Raw genomic sequence first — 15217 nt, forward strand, 5'->3', positions numbered from 1 at the left:
GTTCATAACAGTAATTTACAGTAATTTAATGATCAAGCATGCTCTTATAACCCATCGATTTAGGAAAAAAACAATTATATTCCCTAACTGCATGAAACCATCCACCCCCGACTACCGTTCAGACCAGATACCCCAGATAGTGTAGGAGATGTGAAATGCTACCCCTGGCCCAGCCTGTGTCGGCTCTGCAGCTGAACTCCCCATCATACTGAAAATACTCCTATATAAGCCAAGGCTCCTAATTTTACCACAAAAATATAAGTTGCATAAAAACACAGTGGTTCGTGGTGCACAGTTTGCCCCTTAAGGAACTACTCACGGTATAAGACCGGTCCACACAGTCTTTGAAAAAGTCCACAAAATAGAGAAAAAGATTTTCACTATGACCGGAGCTCCAAATATTCTTCTTCTCCCTCTTATTTTATCTTTAAACTTAGATGAACAGCACCAATCTTCAATTTCTCCTGCTGAAAGTATGTCACCATTCAGACTACCACCATCGCACTCTCATTCTCCTCCTTTATTATATTGTAACTGGAAGAAAATATGCAGGCAGATGGTGTGGTACGTTCCAACAAGGTTAAAATTTATTCCAATTCATCATACTCACAAAAATCCATTAAAAATGCGCATATCACAAATTCACATAACGGGACGCTAGCTTTCTATCCGCCCGACCCAGGGTTTCGCCGGCAAGGCTTCTTCCGGGGTGTTGCACTTGCCGGCGAAACCCTGGGTCGGGCGGATAGAAAGCTAGCGTCCCGTTATGTGAATTTGTGTTATGCGCATTTTTAATGGGTTTTTGTGAGTATGATGAATTGGAATAAATTTTAACCTTGTTGGAACGTACCACACCATCTGCCTGCATATTTTCTTCCAGTTACAATATAATAAAGGAGGAGAATGAGAGTGCGATGGTGCTAGTCTGAATGGTGACATACTTTCAGCAGGAGAAACTGAAGATTGGTGCTGTTCATCGATGTTTTAAGATAGAATAACGAGGGAGAAGAAGAATCCTTGGAGCTCCGGTCATAGTGAAATTATTTTCTCTATTTTGTGAAAAATATAAGTTATTGACTTAAGTATAAGCCCTAGGATAGGAAGTGCAGCCGATACTCTAACAAAATGTCCTGCAGCAGTCGCACCTCAAAAATGAAATGTCCGCAGCAGTGCCCCCCTTTAATGAAATATCGACAGCAGATGCCTCCTTAAATGAAATGTCCACAGCATATGCCCCTCTTTAGTGAAATGTCCACAGTAGAGATTCCCCCCTATTTAATTATCCACAGCAGGGCCTGCGACTCATGGTGGATCTTCAAATAGGACCTGGGAGGGTGTGGGCCCATCAGAAGCCAAAGACCCCAGGCACCCACCCATACCACCTATATGAAGATCCGCCATTGGCTTCTATGTTTACTTCCACTGTATAGAAATCTCTCCATGCTCATATGATGGACATGCAGGTGCACTAGCCGTTAGTATCACACATCTCTGATAACTCTGTGATAAAGGCTTGTGTACCTGTTTGTCCGTCACAAGACCATGAACAAATTTCCACTGGAAGTAAACAGAAGTTTTATACAGAAGGACAGCAAGCAAAGATCTAGAAAACAGTCCGGCATTGATTCAGAGTATAGTAGAAAACTAACTTTTCCTTACACAAACAATATCAATTATTTGCTGAAAGTGGACAACCCTTTTAATTTCCAAGATTTCTGTAGTACAATATTGAGTGACAACTAGTTGGAGTAGCGTTAACTTAGTAAGGTGGAAATGCAGATCTTTAAAAGTAGAGCTAATGGGCAAACTGGTGTCATTTCTACAATCCGGGCCCAAAGCATACTTAAAAACAGTTCAATCATTTAAGGCAACAAAATGAGTGCCCAGTGTTATATTTCATTATATGGTTATGGAAATGGGAACATAAAAAAAATATTGTTTTTGAAAGGCTGAGTGTGATAAAACAAATGCAATCTTCATTTTTAGCACATTTCCTGTAAACCGTCTGTATCTGCAGATTGCAATCTTATATTGTAAACAGCATTTCAGGTGCAAATTACTCCATTTTTCTAGTGTAGAAAGATTAATACATCTGCTGTCTACATCATGTTTGTCTACAAACTGGGGTTAGACTAAAACCAAAGTGTATAAGGAAGTGAGTGAAAGGTGATGGAGGAAGTATCATGGTTTGGGAAATGTTTACTGCAGCAGGACCTTTTATATAGCTGCAGAGAAAATGCATGTGTGTATCAGAACTTTCTCGACAATATGTGGTTCCTTCTTTGCATTAATCAATCAGAAAGCAATCAGACAGCAAAATGGGTAAAGCCATACCTTGAAACCGAAAACACTGAAAGAATGAAATGGCCAGGCCAGATTTATGATCTAAACCCATGATAGAAAACTTCTGGAAAATCGATGTTGACAATGTTATGGCTATGAAATCGACAAGAGTTACGGAAACATGGCAGAGGCTGGAAGAAGAGTGGACCAAAATCACACCTGTGTGCCCTAAAAGCTTGCCCCAAATATAATTTTTCTGGTTAGCCAATAAAGGTATCATTCCTTAAGCACTTTTGTAGTTTTTACACAAAAGTATTTACATCAGATTTTTATTTTTCCTGGCTAACAACGTACGTCAACAATTTTCTCAGCATACTAGAGCAGTGCGAGAGACTCGTGATGTCTTATGGCTGCAGAAGTGCTGAAGTCATTCAAAGCAAAGGCTTGTGCACTTCCTACTGACTGGTGACTGTAGTAACATTTAGAAAATTTAGTTATAATCGTTCTACAGTCACTGCTGTTCCTCTAATTATAATCATCATGTTGTTTGCAAAATAAATGTTTTATGTTGATGTCATTTGGTTATTTTGTGAAACGCTGTTCCAGTGGCATGGTGCACCAATTAAAACAAATCCTTCAAATGTTGATCAATCAAGATTTTATTATTTCTGAAAAAAAATCATGTGATCATACAATGTTCTCCAATTTTGATCTCCAGTGTATGTATAGTATGTGGTTATGGGGCTGTATTTAGGGTATAATCTTGGCTCTGGTGCTGTATAGGGTTCTGGAGTTGTATGCGTTCTACCTTCTGGGTCTATGCAGTTAATACAACATTTTAATATTTATGGGTTCGTAAAGGAGCTTTATATTTATGTATGTGTGTATATATGTGTGTGTATAATATATATATATAATATAGAATCATTTTAGATACAAAAGGTATAGATACAGTGTATTAATATTTAAATATTGAAATTGTTGAGAAAAAGATACCACCTTTAATTGTGATGCACAAGGGGACAGACTTCTTGCTCCCAAACTTTGTTAAAACTATGAATCCTGCCCCTGAACACAGCCATCAATTAGATCAAAGATTGCACCGATTTTCAATAACACCTAATGTTGGCACCCTAACAAGTAATCTGCAATTTTCCCAAAAAATTTCACTATATTTCAGGTGTGGTGTTTTACCTGATGAGATTGTAATGAATTGTAATGTTGTTAAATAAGACCTGAAATGTGAAGGAATACCCTTCTATCTTCACATGATTGATCACATTTTGTCATTGGCCAGGAGTAAGTGTATATCTCTTTCTGCATAGCATGAGTTATTACTGTAGCTTAAGAGGGTTATCCTAGCAACGATACACTGGCTTGTAAACAGATTGTCGACCAGGAATAATAGACATGTTGTCTGCACACATTCATGCCTGCTTCTGAATAAGCTCATTTTTGTGAAACTGCTTAATACCTAGTTACACTGAGTTTTCAATTGGATTGCTCAGAAAATAAAAAGGTAAGTTGCGGGGACAACATTTTGTCTGTATAGCAATGCTATCACATGCAACAGCAATCTACACCTTTGAACTCTTGGCATATAGAGAGCGACACTGCGTTAGTGTATCCATAGGTCTCAATTCATGTGACAAATCTTAAAAAAATATTTCTTGATCTCCCTCAGGCCAGATGTTTTCAACTGTGTAAGAAAGTTCAGCAAAGAAGTGTTTGATTGTATTGTAGTCCTGTTTTGCTGTTGTTAAAGGAAACCTACCATCATAGATCTACCTAATAAGGTAGATCCGGGGGCAGGTTTCTTTACTGGGAACAAGTCCTATACTTTATTTCAAAATCTTGAGTGGCCGATGTCTTGCTAACATGTTTATCTTTAATATATGCAAATTACATGAAGAGTCTACTGGGGCATGGAGTAGCCACTCTGTGGACTGGAACTTTACACCCCAGTAGCCACTTTGTAGCCTTCCTACCCTACCCTTCAGCGTGCAGCTCGCTGGAACTGTGGTTCTCGTCCACAAAGCCGATGGGTCTGTGCCTCAAGGCTGTGCTGCCTCGGCTCCAAAGCTAGGGCTACTGTGCATGCAGACCCATCGGCTTCTTGGTCGAGTGCGCCCAGCTCCAGTGAGCTGCGCACTTAAGACATGGTCGGGGGGCTACAAAGAGGCTACTGGGGCATGGAGTAACGCTCCATGGGGCGGCTACTCCATGCCTCAGTAGCCTCTTCATGCAATTTGCATATGTAAAAAATAAACTTTTTATCAAGATATCGGCCACTCAAGATTTGAGATAAGGAACAAGTCCTATACTTTTTATTAGGTAAATCCGTGATGTTAGGTTTCCTTTAATGTTGTGGAATTCACTTTATCAGACAGAATTTGGAGTCATAACTACATGTTAGAATACCTTCTTGAGTTTCCCAAATTTGATTACCATACTTTTTTCATCATACTTCTATCTGCGCACAAATGCTTGATGTTCTCAGGCTGAAAAAAAAAGTTTTGTGGTGCGTTTTTCCGGTCAATATGTCGTCATTGTGTATTCCTCTGCTAAGCCATATGTCCTCAGAAACCGTCTGTGTGTCAAACAATTTTGCAGATCCATTATAGAAAAAAAGGAAGGCAGGTAAATTATGTGACTGGCTTGTCTCCACCACTTAAAGGGTCACATGCCATCAACTTCTTCACAAATATGGATGCCACATGGATTACACTCGAGGAGCATCTATATTTTTCACATTCCAGCAGACTTCTATGGGAGAGTCTGAGCCACATATGGGCAGGAAAAAGACCTGCTTTAAGTTTTCTACTCCTCCTGACCGATCAATGTAGATCATATTTATTTGCCTGTGTCCATTGGATGGTCGTTGTGCCATCCATTAAAAATAAATAGCGAAACCCACACGAAAACAAGCCGCAGCAAATATGTTCCTGCAAATCAGTTCCATGCATGTGAATGGGATTTTGCGTGGTATATACATTTACTACGGCAACCCACATTCACATTTCTGGGATGTTTAAAGCATTACTGCAGTAAATCTACCTCATGTAAATTTACCCTTAGGCTACATTCACATTGACGTCTGCCCGCTGTACCGTAGCACGTCAGGCACGCGTCGGCGCCGGGGAGAGGAGGAGCCCCTCTCCATAGAGAAACATTGTGCCCGACATGTCCTATCTTTTCACGGAGTACGGAGAGGTGCGGCACCCCCAGTGCAGTCTATGGGGGACGTATATCCGATGTTTATACATCCCCCCATAAGGCTGTGTGAATCCAGCCTTAATTGGGGTTGTCCTGTAAAATACTTTTTATGTAAAAGGAATCTGATCAATACTCCACTAAACAACTGCTCCATTATCACTGCTTTTGGTCTTAACTGCACTCTACTACCTAGGAAGTTGATGGTAATGTGGACCAGAACTATTATTTTATTTTCCCCCTGTAAAGTCACTTATAGGTTATCTACAAAAGTATGCTAATAAGCCCGATGGGCTCTGGGTGCTGTCACCTGAAGCAGATTTACAGGCAGTTAGGAAGTGCAAGGAGCACTTCCTCTCCCACTATGTGCTGCAATGTGCTTGGGGAGGAGGAGGAGGGGTTGAGATAGTAATACAGCCTGTGAAGCCAGAGAACTGAGGGGCTCTGTTAACACTCCCAGATCCCTTCTGGCTCATTAGCACAATTTTAAAGGTTGATTTTAGAATAAGGAGGCCATGGATAAGAAGATTACCACAGTCACAGTGCCTAGATCTATAAGTAAGTAGCCCTGGTTTATCATTATGGATCTTGATTGTTTCCTTTAATAGATAAATATAGACATACATTTATTTTAGGGGACAATATCTTTAAGGCAGCCTTGTGCACAGTGGTGGATATAACTTAGGTAATACTACCTTATCTTGGTCAGAATAGCAATACAGTCTCCTTTCAGTAACATTGTTGTATCTTTGTTGCTTTGTTGGCTCTAACATGTTCCACAGCATACATAAGTTGTTCTAAAGACAATGCAGCAAGTCATGCAAAACCTTTGAAAAATATTTATTGGTTGGCACAATCTGAGGGTGCATGGTTTGCTTCAAAAGCACAAGCACTGGTTAGGAATTTTAGCAATCAAACTTACATAAATGCTCTTACACAGCATTGTACTGCCCCTTTAAGCAGCTTACAATAAAATACTAGAAAACCCCATTTCCTCACAGTTAAAGGTTTTAAGGGATTTGGTTGTGACAGCTAAAGAAGTGCTATGTGCGGCTTATTAGAGACTGGTAACTACAGGACTGGGAAAAGAACCCTGTAAGAGCATTTTTGGTATGTGTGTTTTATCTAGTTTTTTGTTGTATGTTGTTTGTGTGCAGTAAGGTGTACAAATGAAAGTGCAATATGGAATCTGCTCTCTCCTCTGGGTTTATGTGATTACTGCAGAGTAATCTTGTTCTTTTCCACGTTACAGTCCTAAGATGAAGCATTCCTATATTTCATGAAGGCTCGCTGATGACACCTTTAAAGATGGGAATTATTAATTTCTTGTCCAGGATTAAGAAGATATTTTATAGCATCCTCGGCCTCTGTAGTTTACCATGGGTAATTTATTTTACTTTATCATTTATCTTGATTAACTTCTTCCTCATACAAGACAATGGAGGCTGAAGTTATTTATGTAAAATTTTCATGCATAATTCAGCACATGTAGATCTTACTATGTAGAAGAGAATTAACATACTTGTCATAGCTTTTTTATTTATTTTTTAAAGCATAAACATCCATGTGACTGCAATGTAGAATTTAGACGCAGCCTTACTGTATAATTTATAGAAGTAATGTATGTGTAAGTGTAAAATGTGTAGATGTACATTTAAAAAAATGTCCTATATAGTTATACTCAACAGTAAGTGGAGTACTGTCCATGTTTATTTCAGCCCTTACTAAAAAACACGTCTGCTTTAATGTGTGCTCTGGTGGACATTGTACATTTAATATGATTTTATCATATCAATATCATATATGTCAAAATAATTGCTTGCATAGTGAAAAATGTTAATAATAAAACCATTACCAGTATTATTATTATTTTGTTTATGATAATTCCCTCTAATATTGAACCATAACAAACAACCATTTTCTTGTATAATTTTGTAATATAATAAAAAAAGCTTAATTTCACAGTTTTCTATTTCCTACCTGTTTTCTTCCTAGAATCCATTCTTTTGGTACAAATTCACTTGGCGTTTATTACTTCTGGTTTCTGAAGAGGTAACATCTGAAGTATCTTTCTTACCTTTGTTGTGCTTTCCTTTGCTTCTCTGTCTTTCTTTTCCCTATCTGCCTCTAATTCTTGTTATAAGTAGAAAAATTGTGTTTGCTAAATGTGAAACTAGAAATTAAGATTTATATGCTTATAATAGCTGCTATTAGGACATAAAAGAATGTCTGGTGCAACCAGTACCTTTTAATGGTTTTTTTTAACATCTTTTGAGTGTATTCTTTAATATAGTTGTCCTTTTGTTCTTTATTGACCAAGTGACCAAATTCTAATCTTCTAAGTAAATATATTTCTAATGGTATTATTGACATAACATTCTCACCAAAACCTAGCCAATCCACATTAATAAAGGCATCAAACCATAGCTGTCCATAAATTAAGTAACTTGTAGTAATGAGAAATGACAGTATGAGAAATGAAGTATTAAATATTCACATTACTGAAATGTATTTAATAGTGTACAAATTCAAGACACATCCTGTATAGAGAAACTAGTCATATGCTTTGCTTTGATTTTGGCACATTCTCCCACAAACTCTATTCAAATCCTAAAGGTTCTATCAAGCGTCACATTTTCTGTGGATTACAATGTTTTAATATATAATGAAATATCCCAATTTGCATGTCAATTTGTGTGCACTTTACACTTTGGATCTTGATGTACAATAGATTTATGATGGAAATTTAATTCATGGAGTACCGTAATTACATTCATGATACAACTGATACATGTTATGTAATCCTTTGACAGCCTGCAATAGTGTACATGGCTGCATTTTCCCGTATCACCTCTCAACCCTGAATCAGGGCATCAGTTTCACAGACTGTGGCACTACCTCTATTCATAATTGTATTCAGGTCTAGGAAATGTGAAGGCTATTTCAACAGTATACAGGCAGTCCCGGGTTACGTACAAGATAGGGTCCGGAGGTTTTGGTCCTAAATTGAATTTGTATGTAAGTTGAAACTGTATATTTTATAATTGTAGATACAGACAAAACAAAATTTGGCCCCAATTGGAGTTTAAACATTGTTTGCTGTAATGGGGACCAAGGATTATCAATAAAGCTTCATTACAGACACTATACAGCTGATCATTGCAGTCTGGGACTATAGTAAAGCATTCAGAGAGCTTCACCAGAGTTCAGAGGGGTCTGTCTGTAACTATGGGTTGTCTGTAAGTCGGGTGTCCTTAAGTAGGGGACCGCCTGTAGTTTCTTTGGTAAATCAGGAATTGCTTACACACTTGAGATTGGATATTGTGATGTATAGCGGGTTTAAGCATCTCATCCTGGTCAGCGCAGCAGATCACTGGGAAGTTTATGCGATCATCCAAGCATATTAACCTCAGGCCCAATGCTTGCCAGACCAGCCATGCTGGATGATGTTGCAGGTAGCATAACATTCACCAAAGCATCTCCAGACTGCAACATGTCTGTTGCATATGCTCAGTTTGAACATGCTCTTATACGTGAACAGAATGTAGAACCAATAGCACAACAGCAAATTCTGTTAATGTCACAGTTCCAAATATCAGGTTTGGAACCTTCAATGTCTGTTTCTGAAATTCAATTTATAGATCAAAGGAAGTGCTCCTCCTGTTCCTCCTGACACTAGCAAAAACAAGCAATACCTGGGCAAGGTTCTCTCTCTTGGCATGATCAATGCTTTTGAGATTACACTAGGACACATATCTAGCATACCTGTAAGCTATCCTAACATAAATGGACTACTTGTGCTAACTAAATAGGCTACCATCTACCAGTACCAGCAGAATAATTGTGTATGGTCACTATCTGCAAAACTCCTGTTTTGCTGTTGCCTTTTTGGGCACTTGGTTTTACTTTCAATTGCATCAAGGCAAGTGAAATGGATTCACCATTACCTAAACTTTCTAAGGTGAATGCTACAGCCAAGCAAGGGAAAGCCTCATCCACATGACCATTTTTCTAGACACAAAAACGCCCATGGCAAGTTTGTTTTGCATCTAAAAAATGGCCCCATTTACTTTAATTGGAAATACGCCTATGTATCTGATCATCGCTCACTGGTTGAAAAACACCCGCAAACGGGAGTACAAAATGCATACAGTCCGGTGCATGAAACCTAAAACTATGATTGTGCCAAGTTGTTTTCTGTGCACTATACACACTGCTGAATCATCTGTACATGGTGTCTTCAGTGTGTGGCAGTCCTGTTACTGGATGAAACAAAATCCCTGAAGTTAAAATAAGTTCACACTGTGATGCTTACATGTTCCTTGAGTTTAAAGTGATTTGTTTTTTGGATATTGTAGCCTTTCTTTCATGTTAGTATATATAAGACATTTGGTAAAGCCTTGTTTCTATGGTATATAGAAGATATATTCTGTGTTGCTCTTAGATCATGACAGTGTTATCATTTGGAACAAAGTCATCTACTGAGGAAAAGACCCATAATCTATCGCTAAAGCTGGAGGAACTGAATTCAGGTATAACTCATCTCATACATCTCAGACTTATTGTTACTTAAAGTACAACTGTAAAGTATAAAAATTTTTGACTAGCTTTGCACTAAGCCAAAATAAGCAATTCTCTAATTTACACCCATTACCTATCTGCAGCCTTTTGTCAGCTAACAGGCTGGAAGCTAGCAGGACCTTATCTCTCTGACTATCTTTGTGTGGTTTGGCTGCCATGTGATTCGGTAGCTAGACAGAGGAGAGGGGCTACTAGCACATGCACGCTCCTCATCAGTAAAAGCTCCCAGCAGCTCCAGGACCTGCTGTGATGTCATAAGCATGTGACTAATCACATTCTTCAGGTCATCCAATTGCATACCAGTAATGGTATGTAGCAGTGCTGTATGTGTTTGAAAGTTAGGATATAGTAGAAATGTGTATGTATGAAAGTTTGGCAAAAATAAAGACGGAAATCAGGCTCTCCATCAGTTCTAATCACATGCTTCAGGTCATCCAATTACATACCAGGAATTGTATGTAGCAGTGCTGTTTGGGTTTGAAAGTATAGTAGAAATGTGCATGTAGGAAAGTTTGATGCATAAATATGGAAAACAGGCTCCCCATCAATTCTAATGAATGGCATCAGATAGTGTACATACAGCACAGTGTATATACAGTACAACCTCTTTGCACAGGAAAGCGGTTGTCTGCAGATAGGAAGCAGCTTCCATAGAGTATAATGTGATTTACACATACTGTGATGCTGCCATGTGTTCATCTTTTTATTCCTATGTGGATGTTTTATAGTGTAGGTGGACATGTTTTAGAGTTCACACATGGCACAGGCGGGAAGAGGAGATTTGCCTGATTACATAGGGGTTAACATTGCATTAACAAACGTATGTGTAAGTACTATGTTAACACAATGGCAACATATGTTAACATATGTGTTAACATTGTGTTGTGTTAACACATGCATTTTGTAAATGTAATGTTAGTAGCTATGTAATCAGGCAAATCTCTTCTTCTCAGCTGTTCTTATGTGTTTCAAAATGCATGCATTACTGCGATGTGTGAACGCACCGTTAAAATAAATCCAGTGCTCTTTGTCTCCCCTGCCTTGCTCAGTAACACAGTAACACTGATTTTGTATGCTGAGTGTTATTGGCATTAATGTCCATAGCTGATGTCACAACCAGGAAATCCACTTCAGGAAAAGCTGAGAGTGTTTTATACATAACATCATAAATCTATTAGCCCTATATATGAGGATAGGTAGAAGCTAGAAGTATGATACAGGTATCTTTGGTATTTTTGTCAAAGGCTCTCTCCAGCTGTGCTAAAACTATTTTTTGTAAAGTAACTTACAGTTACTCTTTAAGATGATCGTACACATTAGATGCAGGTTTCATTTGGATTGGATGACTAATGTTTTGACTAATCATCTAATGTGTTCTTGATTATGCTGCCAGAGTATCTGGATATATCCATTGTAGCCTAGAGAAGGGAATGTTATCCTAGCAAACATTTAACTTCTTAAAAATAATGACTGGGGTATTCCCAAATCATAGAAATATGGCATAAACACAGAATAGGCCATAAAAGTATTTTAATATTATGATTATTTTTTTTGTTGTCCATAGGTGATGAAGAACTCAAAGACAACCTACAAAGTATACAAGATGTCAACACTACTTCCATTAGCAGGCTATATAAATTTGAAGAGAAAGTTGAAAACCTTAAGACTGACCTTTCTGGGGAGAAGGAGTTGTGGAGAACAAAGTTTCAAGAACTTTTCCTTGAACAACAAAGTATTAAAGAACAGGTAACCTCAATAAGATATAAAATAGTATTTATAGAAAGTAATGATTTAACTACATCCTCAACTTTTCTTTCTATCCTGCATCTTGGACAATCTCTTTACCACATAAACTTTGCTATTTGATTATCTGTATCTATAGGATTGCTTTAAATCAATTCCTTTCACAGGGAGTAAATAACCTGCCCAACCAGGGCGTAATTAGGGGCGGTGACTGCCGCATGAAGCTCGGCAGTCACCACCAGCCTATGGAGTAGGAGGGGTGGTCCGGGGGTGAAGCAGCGTCTCGGACCGCCCCCTCATGAATACACCCAACCGCTTACAGCGCGGTCCAGAGTTTTCGTGTACTTTTAGTACATTTTTAGACTCTTCTGATGTGGATTATCATCTGTGTTAAAATATTAATATACCTTATATACTCGTGTATAAGCAGAGTTTTTCAGCACAAAAAATGTGCTGAGAAACGTCCCATCGGCTTATACTCGAGTCACAACGAGTTAAAAAATACTTAAAAAATAATAAACTTATATACTCACCCTTCGGTGGCCCCGATCTGCAGCGCTGCTCCCCCCATGTCCTATTCTGGCTCCCCCGATGTCCTCTTTTGCAGCACTGCTCCCACGATGTCCTCTTCTGGCTTCCCGGCGGCTCTTCTGCCATTCTGTACATCGCGCTGGGCGCCGCCATTGCTGTCTCCCGGGCGCCGCTGATGACGTCATACTAGGCGCCGCCCGGGAGACAGCAATGGCGGCGCCCAACGCAATGTACAGGTGACGGGCGCGGAAGCCAGAAGAGGACCCGCGCGGACATCGGGGGATCAGTGCTGCAGATCGGGGCCACCGGAGGGTGAGTATATAAGTTTATTATTTTTTTAATGCTGGGCTGGGCTGTATACTACTGGGGGCAGGCTGGGCTGTGCTGTATACTACTGGGGGCAGGCTGGGCAGTGCTGTATACTACTGGGGGCAAGCTGGGCTGTGCTGTATACAACTGGGGGCAAGCTGGGCTGTGCTGTATACAACTGGGGGCAAGCTGGGCAGTGCTGTATACTACTGGGGGCAAGCTGGGCAGTGTTGTATACTACTGGGGGCAAGCTGGGCAGTGCTGTATACTACTGGGGGCAAGCTGGGCAGTGCTGTATACTACTGGGGGCAAGCTGGGCAGTGCTGTATACTACTGGGGGAAAGCTGGGCAGTGCTGTATACTACTGGTGGCAAGCTGGGCAGTGCTGTATACTACTGGGGGCAAGCTGGGCAGTGCTGTATAGTACTGGGGGCAAGCTGGGCAGTGCTGTATACTACTGGGGGCAAGCTGGGCAGTGCTGTATACTACTGGGGGCAAGCTGGGCAGTGCTGTGTTACTACTGGGGGCAAGCTGGGCAGTGCTGTATACTACTGGGGGCAAGCTGGGCAGTGCTGTATACTACTGGGGGCAAGCTGGGCAGTGCTGTATACTACTGGGGGCAAGCTGGGCAGTGCTGTATACTACTGGGGGCAAGCTGGGCAGTGCTGTATACTACTGGGGGCAAGCTGGGCAGTGCTGTATACTACTGGGGGCAAGCTGGGCAGTGCTGTATACTACTGGGGGCAAGCTGGGCAGTGCTGTATACTACTGGGGGCAAGCTGGGCAGTGCTGTATACTACTGGGGGCAGGCTGGGCAGGCTGTATACTACTGGGGCAGGCTGTATACTAAAGGGGCTGGCTGGCTATATACTTGGGGGGGGGGGGTCTGTGACCAATCCATTTCTCACCCTCGGCTTATACTCGAGTCAATAGGTTTTCCCAGGTTTTGGTGGAAAAATTAGGGGTCTCGGCTTATACTCGGGTCGGCTTATATTCGAGTATATACGGTAGTTTCTTTACATCTTCTTATGCCTTTCATGTTCTTCTTTTTCTTTTCTTCTCCTCCACTTTTAATTGAATGCTCATGTTATTGCTACTTACTTTAGAGTTCAGTAGGGTGACCATAGGGTCGCCAAATTGGTTACACTGGTTCATTTAAATCCATTTTTCCTTTTTTCTGTATCATTATGTAACAGTGCATGAACAAACATAGGAATATGCGAACTAATTGTATCCTCACAGGATTTCCATGTCTCATGTTGATCATGTCCACAAACATTGGGGTGGGGTAATTACACTCTGTCGGACAGACATTCCTTCTCAAATTCTCTGTTCAGGTCCTGCGTGACCTATATTGATATTGATCTGTATTCTCTACATGTGATGGTTTTTATTTTTTCTTTGCATTCATTTATGTACGTGAACTTCATTACTCCTTGAATAAACTATATTGAATGTAAAATATTAATATAGCCTAGTTTTTAAAGGAAGGTGTGCATGATGACACAGATGTGCTGCATCAACCTGCTGTGGCTGTGGTACTAGAAGGAAAAGTGAGGAGTAAAAAGTAGGTGGAAGTGGATGGTCAATGTGTATTCCCTACTGGAACTCCTGTTGACAAATGCAACCATTTCTACTTTTTTGATCAGTCCATTTTTTTGTGTTCCACAGCAACACAAATATGTTCACCTTGAAGAAATAAGAAGATCCGAAAATTTGATGCCTCAAAATGCAGATGCTATTCCTGGCGTGGTTGAATCCAATGTTGATGTGGGAGATGGGTTGCACAGAAGATTTGGTAAGTGAAGAAGTGTTACTAGTAGGTCAAAGGTCAGACAACCACAGGGATAACTATAATCACTTTACAAGGATAATACATACAATATTTCTACAATGCCTACATAATAAATACTTTTCTGCACGAGGATGTTATAGGAGATCTACCATCAGATTCCCTGATGGTAGATGATTGCTACTCACCTCCCTGTCCTGTCCCCCTTTGCAGTAATCTTCTTTTGGTATAGATTGGAATAGCCACATTTAGTTAAAAAAGAGGTTTTTGAATTATTCAAATGAGCCTGAGGCACCCTGCCCTGTCCCGACTGGTACCACCTACAGATCGTTTGGAGAGCTTCTGAAAATCTTGTGCATCTACAGCCAATAGCATAGGCAATGTTATGAGTCGATTACGTCCCCTGCTGTTTCAATGCTCTGTAGGCTGTGATGTTATACATAACATCATGGCGGAGCCCAGAGGTCCTCTGCAGAACACCTCAGGATCATTTTAATATTTTAAAAACCTCTTTTTCTACTAAATGGGACAGGGAGGTGAGTAGTAATCATATACCATCAGTGAATCTGAATCCTCTAATCAGATAAAACTTGTGTTGCCCTAAAGCAGTAATGACCACAGTAAAATGACATCAATTTTTTTATTTTTATTTTGCTGTTAAGAGTACAAAAAGGATTTACTAACATACCTTGAGAATGCTTTAGCTAATCTCTGTGCTGAGTGGGTTTGCTGATAAAACAGATATAACATTATGATAATGAAGCT

General features: G+C 39.9%; 1 protein-coding gene across 5 annotated transcripts in view; it reads left to right on the plus strand.

Moving 5' to 3' along the window:
• Nucleotides 1-3671: 3671 nt before the first annotated feature.
• LOC140118635 (uncharacterized) overlaps nt 3672-15217 on the plus strand; it is a 33734-nt gene continuing 22188 nt past the window's right edge. Inside the window, exons 1-6 of one of the 5 annotated variants that reach the window (XM_072136774.1) lie at nt 3672-3802; nt 6749-6879; nt 7492-7548; nt 9941-10028; nt 11642-11823; nt 14332-14458. In XM_072136774.1, the coding sequence (XP_071992875.1) occupies nt 6790-6879; nt 7492-7548; nt 9941-10028; nt 11642-11823; nt 14332-14458 (544 nt within the window). In that variant the 5' untranslated portion in view covers nt 3672-3802; nt 6749-6789. Of the gene's footprint in view, nt 3803-5898; nt 6055-6459; nt 6607-6748; nt 6880-7491; nt 7549-9940; nt 10029-11641; nt 11824-14331; nt 14459-15217 lie in introns of those variants that run through there. The other 4 variants (XM_072136777.1, XM_072136778.1, XM_072136776.1 and 1 more) reach the window with 4 other exon arrangements.

The sequence above is a fragment of the Engystomops pustulosus genome, chromosome 2 (assembly GCF_040894005.1).
Source record: "Engystomops pustulosus chromosome 2, aEngPut4.maternal, whole genome shotgun sequence".
In the NCBI taxonomy this organism is placed as follows: Eukaryota; Metazoa; Chordata; class Amphibia; order Anura; family Leptodactylidae; genus Engystomops; species Engystomops pustulosus.